The 8,014-nt window shown below is 47.1% G+C and overlaps 1 protein-coding gene across 1 annotated transcript in view; it reads left to right on the top strand.

The window, feature by feature from the left end:
• Window positions 1-70: 70 nt before the first annotated feature.
• Window positions 71-8,014, top strand: part of prex1 (phosphatidylinositol-3,4,5-trisphosphate-dependent Rac exchange factor 1) — a 91,058-nt gene continuing 83,114 nt past the window's right edge. Inside the window, exon 1 of the mRNA XM_008291433.1 lies at window positions 71-491. Coding sequence (XP_008289655.1) covers window positions 348-491 — 144 coding nt within the window. The 5' untranslated portion in view covers window positions 71-347. The remainder of the gene's footprint in view (window positions 492-8,014) is intronic.

The following is an 8,014-nucleotide window of genomic DNA, read 5'->3' as shown; positions in this document are numbered from 1 at the left end:
CTGTCCGCCGTCACTGAGCCCTGCTCCGACTCTGCTGCCTCCCCTCAGCTGGTGCCGCCACCGCCGCCTCTCCGCCGCCTCTCTACCGGCCCTCCGCTCCTCTCTCACCGGCCCTCCGCTCCTCTCTCTACCGGCCCTCCGCTCCTCTCTCTACCGGCCCCTGTGCGCCTCGTCCACCACTTTTGTGAACTTTCTCTCCGTGCGTGCGGTGCCGTGGGCATCCCCGCGCCCCGAGGCTTTCTCGTGGACAACTTGCTGCAGCAGCATGGACTGAGGCTCCGGAGTGGGGATACTTGGGAACGAGACGCGTGTTCGTGTCGAGAAGCTGCCGCGGGTTCAGGCTCATCATGGAGGAGGACGACGGGCATCTGGAGAACGGGATCCACGCCGCCAAGGACTCGGACCGACAGCATCGGCTCAGGCTTTGTGTTTTGAATGAGATTGTCAACACCGAGCGGGATTATGTCCGGACGCTGCTTTTCCTTCAGTCGGTGAGTTTTGACGTTACCCCTCAGCTCAGTTTTTCTCTACTTGGCGGAACGTCGCTGCCAAACTCCACTCATAAATCTTTCAATTCAAGTTGTTCTTTTATTCTGACCTCTTTGCTCGTTGTGTGAGACGAATGTTGATGTATTGTCAATTGGCAATCCGCTCTTGTAGTTTCGGCACACATACAGCGCATCCAGTGGCTTACGTTTTAAGAGGAAATAAACTTAATGCTTTCCCCTGATGCGGCTGACGCGCCTGTTGTGATGATAAAACACGAGTGATTTCCACATAGAGTTTGGCGTGACTTTGTGCCCCCGCTGGGAGCTGCTCTGTTGCTTCTCTAACCTTTAAATCTGACGTTATTGTGTGTAAACAGAAGTCAGACAGCATGGCAGCTTTACATTTACAGCAGACACACCAGTGGAAATGTGCACACAATCAAAAAGACAATCAATTAATCAGTTTGATTACAGAAAAAGTCTAAATTCTTCAGTTGCAGACTCTGAACTTTGTGCTCTCTTTCCTCCTCTATGAATATTTTTGAGTTTTGGAAGCACTGCTTGGCATCAATGACCATTTTCTGAGATCAGTTGGCAGCCTGATGTCAGAATCACATCCCTGGTTCTGGTTCTGGTGTCCATGACTGGGCTTTATCACCTGGATGCATCCTTCACACCTCTGCATTGTGTGTTAAAGGTTTGCAAATAACTAGATATTCATGAGCACTAAACACCTCGCAGAGATAAGAAACCAGCTCAGGCTCATTGTGCATCAGCTGCCTGATGAATGGACGTCCTGGTCATTTTACACGCTCCTTTCAGCCACCAGCACAGTGCCGGCGTGGAGGCGCCCACCTGCTGGGGACCATTCAATCTGTCATTTCCCCTTGTCATTTCTTGTTGTCCTTCTCCTCCCTCCACCCCGGCCTTGTCATCTCTGCTGTACCGTACAGGTGGCTCCTGCCTCCAGCTACAGTCAGTGTGTGTTTAGCTGCATCTAACGTGACAGCAGCAACTTTATTATAACAATACTTCTTGCTGCTCACAGAATTCCCTCCATTGTTGCTGCGTCCACAGGAAGGTCAGAGGCCAGGCTCGGCTACAGGAGCTGGCAGGAAATCAGGCCGTCTTGTTTCTTGCTTTGGCACCCTGCAGACCTGCAGACAAGCATCATTGTTATCAGCTGTTTCTAATGAACAGTCTGGCGATTATGTGCATTTTCCTGTTTCCACGGCTGATGAATGTTTGCTAAGCGTGCTCATGGTTCCCTCTTTCCGCCCCGCTGTCACGTGTTAAGGGACTTCCTCAAAGCCCCTGAAATAGTTTTCAGTGTCACCACCACAGAAGATCAGCTCAGAGGCGGTGATGCGTCTCCGAATCACAGCCTGGCCTCGCTGAATGGATGTAGGTGTTCAGCTTATTAGCAGCATCCTCCAACATGTGAGGGACTGTCCCTGTGGCACCACTTCCTCTCTCACTTACAGAGTCAGTCAGCAGCTATCATCCAGTGTGAGACAGGCCAGGACCTCCTCCCCCCCCGACACCCGAGTAGCTCCGGCACAGCGATAATGACGAAGCTTGATCAGAGAAGTCTGTGAGCGTCTTCATGAGGACGTCTGAAGCTGTCAGTGCCAGCGTTCCTCATCACGCTCCTCCCCGTCGCCACATGAACGGGCTTCTTTTGGAGTTCAGAGAATTAGCTTTCATGCTACAAAGTGACCTCAAACTGAATTGAATCAACTAATGAGGAAAGTTTAAATTGCACACAATGTTAAGTTGATGCAACAATATTATGTCAACACCAGTCCTCAAAGGACTGTTTGCAACCTAGAAGATTGATTTAGATCAGTAAATGAGAATTCTCTTTACATGATTTACATTTAAGCAACTTGTGGGGATGAGCTTTAGAGGGATTGCCCTTTATGCCAAATGATTTATCTCTGATGTTCCTGCTCATGATGTGGGGGTTTATTTGATATATAGCACTGACTGGTTGTGTGTCATCTTGCATACATGCATTATTGCCCTCATACAGTTCTGCGTAAACAAGCCTTGATGCTGCTCCTCTGTGTGACGGTGAATCTCCACCTGGGTTGTGCATCGCCAAAGGGATTCATGGACATCCAAGACAAAAAGAGAAATCAGTCCCCTCCACCACAGCCGGCCCTGTCCAGATCTCTCCCCCCCCCATGTTCTCTGTCTAGGCTCCAGCCGGGCCTGCTCCCCTTCCCTCTGTGGGAACCCAGGCTTTGTCATCATGCAGCTCAGTGTGGTGCTGATAGGGGAAGTCTGGCTGTGGGAGCTCAGAGCATATGGTTTCAGTAAAGATATAGAACGGGGGTGGGCATGTTGGGGTGTGAAGATCCTGGGGCAGAGATGGAGGATAAGAAGTGAGTGAGTGGTTAGAGTGCAGCGCTGGATGAGTTACTGTGTGATGATAGTGATGCTGATTCTCAGTCTCGCTCACATTTTTATAGCTGACGTAGGATCTGTGGTGTTTTTATGTGCTTTCTTTGTGGTGTAGATGTACATGGAGATAACGTGTTGAGGTGTTTTCCTCACTTGTGAGCTGCACCTGTAGCTGAAAACATGTGTTCTGTGGCATCGTGTGTTGTTTTGACATCGTGAGGTGCACAACAGTCACGTGACAGGAATGTGAAATAAGGCAAATACACTCAATCACATCAAGCTACAAAACTAAACACACACTTTCTCATGTTCCATGTCTAACCTACAAGAGAAACCTGTCTGATAGAACATCATTACCTCTGGTTTAAGTGTTCCTGGGTAGTTTTTTAAAAAGATTTTCTATACAAGATCCAGAGTTTCCTGACATGCAGACTCTTTATGTGCACAGCAGAACGAGCATGGCACAGGAACAGTGTCTGAAGAAGAGTGCATCCACAGCAACAAACTCTCTGAAGCCAGTGTCACACCAACAAACCTCTTCTGCTGTCAGTGCAGTTTTTTGCATCGTGTCCACGGAACAGATTGAACCGTAGACGACTGAGTGACCCTTCACTACCGACCACCTGCATCGCTGTCTGTTATCCTATTACTGGTTGATTTTGCGCCTCCCTTCGTGCTGTCCCCCATCCCTCTGGATCCTGAACCTCCGTGCAGCACCATTTCTCAATCGCAACGATTGCAGTGACACACAGGAGAGATGGTTATCTGGCCTCGGCGTCTCGTCAGCCGCTCATCCCTCCGATGTGCTGCAGTGAAGCCTGTAGAGATGGTGGGAGGAGGGCCGGGGGTGAAAAGAGGGATTAGAGGATTCCTTTTGCTCAGTGTGATCATTGCAAACTCTAAATCTATTAACTCTCGGGGTGGAAACGGCCTCGTTTCAACAAGATGATCTCTTTTCAGTTTCCAGTGTGTTGTGATTGCTGCTCCTCTCCAGCTTTTGTCGCCACAGATTCCCTTGTTGGTGTCTGATGTGATCATTTCCATAGATGTGTGGGGGTTTTCTTCAGGACAGTGCTCTGTTGGTTTTATTCAGGCAGCTGGATTTCCCCTGACATGAAGGCTTAGCAGTATGGTTAGTGGCACCATACCTGCTGGACTGAAGGGGTTTTCCTTCAAAACCATTAAAACGGTTGTTTGTTTTTTAAAAGCTGCCAGCCAGGTTTTTTCGGACCATACCAACCCACGTCTTGGTGTCCAGCACAGACAGCAGTGGAAATGTGTGACTTGTCAGCTTTTCACCTTCCTTCTTAATTCTGAGAAGTGAGAGACAGAAAAGAGTCGAGTGACCAGGAAGGTCTGGTCAGAGCTCTGGGTTTAATAGGAAACATCTGGAGGTCCTGCCGTCTCTGACCCCTGCTTTGGGCCACACACAAGTAAGACTGCTCACCTAATATTGGTGTGTGTCTGTGTGGAGAAAGCTTGTGTTTTGTTGTGTGACTGCACATATGCAATACAGCTGCAGCTCTTCTGCATCTCTGGCTGCTGTTTCTATACGTTTACTTGCCGTGTGAGCAAACAGGGCGACATGTTGAAGGCTGCACACAAACACATGAGCCGACTGGTGCCCAGGAGGACAGACATGCAGGAAGCCAGCGCTGAGCTTCCTCTACCAGACTGCCTCTAACTCTTTCCTTCCTTTTTTTTTTTCTTTTCTTTTCTTTTTTTCTGTTTCTCGGCCCCGTCTCTCCGGCCCTCCCCACTCGGTGGGAAAGACCAGCATCGGATTTCTCTGGGCCGCGGCGTATAAATAGCTTAAGATTCTGCCTCTCGTCTTGGGCACAACGCTGGTGGTTTCAGTTCGCTGCAGCCTCGACCGCGGCGCTGGAGTCATACATGCATCACATGTAGAGCAGAGTGCTGGGAGGCAGCAGAGCCTGTGGGGTCCAGCAGCAGGTAGAGCAGTTACTGGGCAGCTCCTGGGGCTTTGTGAGAGGTTTTATTGTTACTGGGATGTAAACTCTCTGCTGCTTCACACAGATCAAGTCTCATCATATAGCCTGTAGCCTCCGGGTTCATCAAACCTTTAAATGCTGAAGGCGTCTGAATGAATCAAAGGAAGTGGAACTGAACATTTTTACTAAAACATATCCTGCCTCCCATTTAGACTTTCTTTATTGTCGTTGCGCAAGAACACAATCGTGAATCTGGCAACGAAATGTCGTCGCTTGGCTACCGGAGCACACGGAACTGACACTTGTGAGGCAATAACTTATTAATAAATACTGCAAACTATAACTATAAATATGTCTCTCTCTATATATATCTATATAACAGTAGTGCAAGGTAAAAAAAAAAGAGCTGAATATAAACAGAATAAAAATAACAATGTCGAGAATAGATATGTGAAATAAAAATATATATGTATGAGATTAATTAATCAATCATGCTAGAGTTTATCTTCCTTTTCCTACAGGCTTGACTTTTCGTCTTAATTCCAGTTAACGTACCTGAACCAGGTCAGATCACGAGCTGCTGACCTGCCTTTTAAATCATGTGTTGAGGTGCAGCCTCCATCCCACTCCGGCCTGTTGGTGCCTTGCAGTGCGTGTACAGTGCCAGACTAACTCATTACAACATAATGGGGCTGAATGTCAGTTTCCAACTTAATCTGTGTGCTTATTTTAGTCATGTGTGTTAATAAGCCATTTCTTTGAGGCACAAGACTGCAGCAGGAATTTTAGGAATTCAAGTCTGAACCACTGTAACCCCCTGATGTTTAACAAAATAAGATAAATAAAAAAAACCCTCCTTCTCTGAGATGTTTTCAGATTCTTACAGCTTTGAATTAGCACAGGACTAATGCAGTTTGACATTTTTTGGGGGGTGACTACATTTAGAGTTAAACGAACCAAACCTTTCCCTTAAAGTAGTTTCCTGTTGGGTAGCTCCAGAGGTTTACCTGCTCAGGAGTGAGGCGTCATGAGTCAGATCAGCAGCTTCATATCAGTTTACTGATCTCCCCATGTCAAATATCAGATAAGACAATGCAGGAATGCAGGCTAGAGAGTCGTTCTCCTGTATTTGACTGGAGCCAACAGTAAAAGTATGACGTGTGAACAACAGGCTGATGCTTTACAGCAGATTGACCTGGTCTGGATTGTTAAAAACTGAGATCTCTGATGTCCTTTGGAGATCATGACCTGGACAAAGTTGGGACCAACACTCTCTAGTGGATGGATATCTGCAGCGTGGCTTCCTATGTGAACTGAGGAAGCACACTTTTACCATTTTTGTTTGCTTTCTCAAACACAACCAGATGTTGTGCTGTCTTTCAGGGGTCAAAGGTCATTTGACAATAGAGAAATGCTGGACTACCAGAAAACCAGAACCCAGAGTTACACAGATTTTTACCAAGGATACAGAACATGGCAAAGATGTTCAATAAATTAAATTACAAACCAAAGCACAGACCTGGCTCAGGGGCCCTTACAGTTCTGTCTGTCTATAGAGCTGAAGTGTTGGTGGATCAGGATTAAATGGTTTGTATGCTGAAGCAGTTCACGTGACACAAAGGAACATCACTCAGCACCCAAACTACACCCCCAGTAGGTCTGCTACTGCTTTGTGTTCAGTGCCACAGAAGTAGTTCTGTGAATGTATTTCAAAGAATATACACAGATGTACTTTATCAGTAAACGTGTGCACTCAGGATGTCAGGCTTAATGCCGACCCAGCATCCTCACTGCTGCTGAAAGACTGTACGGTGTGTCTGAAGATCATTTGTGCAGTGCTGCAGAGGTTGTGGGAAGAAAGACAGAAGATTGCTGGATTAGCCCTCTGAGTGCCAAGAAGTGTTTGGGTGACATGTTTTCCTCGCTGTGGCAAAATAAAGTCTTGCACCTTTATTGAAACAGCACAACCGTGACTAGAAGCAGAGAGAACCTGGACGTGTCTTTGTGCAGTACAAGAAGTTCGAATGCCATCAAGTCTTTAGTGACTTATTTTACAAAAATTGAAGAAAAAAACAACAACCTGGAATTAAGACGTAAAACATTTTTCGACCACAGACAAAAATGGCCACTTTCTCAATGCATCAAATGATCTGTATGTTTTTGTAATTTCATCCTGGAAAAGAACAAGATGTGAGAAGCAGAAGAAGTTTAATATCTCCAGAAACACAATTTGTGTTTTACTCTTTCATGTGTTTCCGTTCTTGTCTCCGTTCTGCTCTGTGTTTACAAAGTCTGCAGTTCAGCCCAGTTCAGCCACACAGCAGAACTCCATGCTGCAAACAAAGAGGTCGCATCTGAGACCTTTTTATTTTTAGAGCGTGTGCGAGTTTAAGTTTCTAAGTGGTCGCGTTGGTGCAGGATGGTCATGAAGCTGTGTTACTGTGGTGACCACAGTGGTGGAAAGCAGCACTGTTATAGCTTTGGTGTGCTGCGGTATTTACGCTTAGAAATGAGGTCTTCTCATGAAAAACAAAACGCACCTGCATCATAGAAAAGGGTGGACGTAACAAACAAATCACTGGGTTTCATGTTGGACAAGTGTGACCCCAGAGCGCCCTGGTTTACTCTGTTAAAGTCATCTTTGGTCGCCCACCTGTCTGAGCACACCACAGATACCAACAGCAGCTACCGCAGCCTGCAGTGTGGGGCGTTCAGGGAACATCGGTAAGTTGTGGTGTCCATCGATAAGAACATGTTCAGCCAGTCGTATGTTTAGCCTGTGGCAAGGTGGGAGGTGTGACCACATGAGAAAGTTGGTCACACCAGTGCTACCAGTAAAGAAGCCAGTCTGGAGCACAAAGTCTGTTGGTCACAGCTGGTTACTGCTGATGGATCACTTATGTCAAGGATTGTAGATTTTATTTTATGTTTTCTGACAGAACCTAATTAGAGAGGTTCATTTTTGGCTGATTGTCTTAATGAGGGGCTGCAAGGTGGCTCGGTGGTTCAGAAGGTCGCCGGTTGGCGTCCCGGTGAGGACACCTGGGATCTTCCTGCGTGGAGTCTCCATGTTCTCCCCGTGCAGCGTGGGTTCTCTCCGGGTTCTCCAGCTTCCTCCCACAGTCCAGAAACATGCTGAGGTTAATTGGTGATTGTAAATTGTCC

This window comes from Stegastes partitus, unplaced genomic scaffold, assembly GCF_000690725.1.
Source record: "Stegastes partitus isolate 25-593 unplaced genomic scaffold, Stegastes_partitus-1.0.2 Scaffold742, whole genome shotgun sequence".
NCBI lineage: Eukaryota > Metazoa > Chordata > Actinopteri > Pomacentridae > Stegastes > Stegastes partitus.
This window is presented reverse-complemented; position numbering and strand designations above follow the sequence as displayed.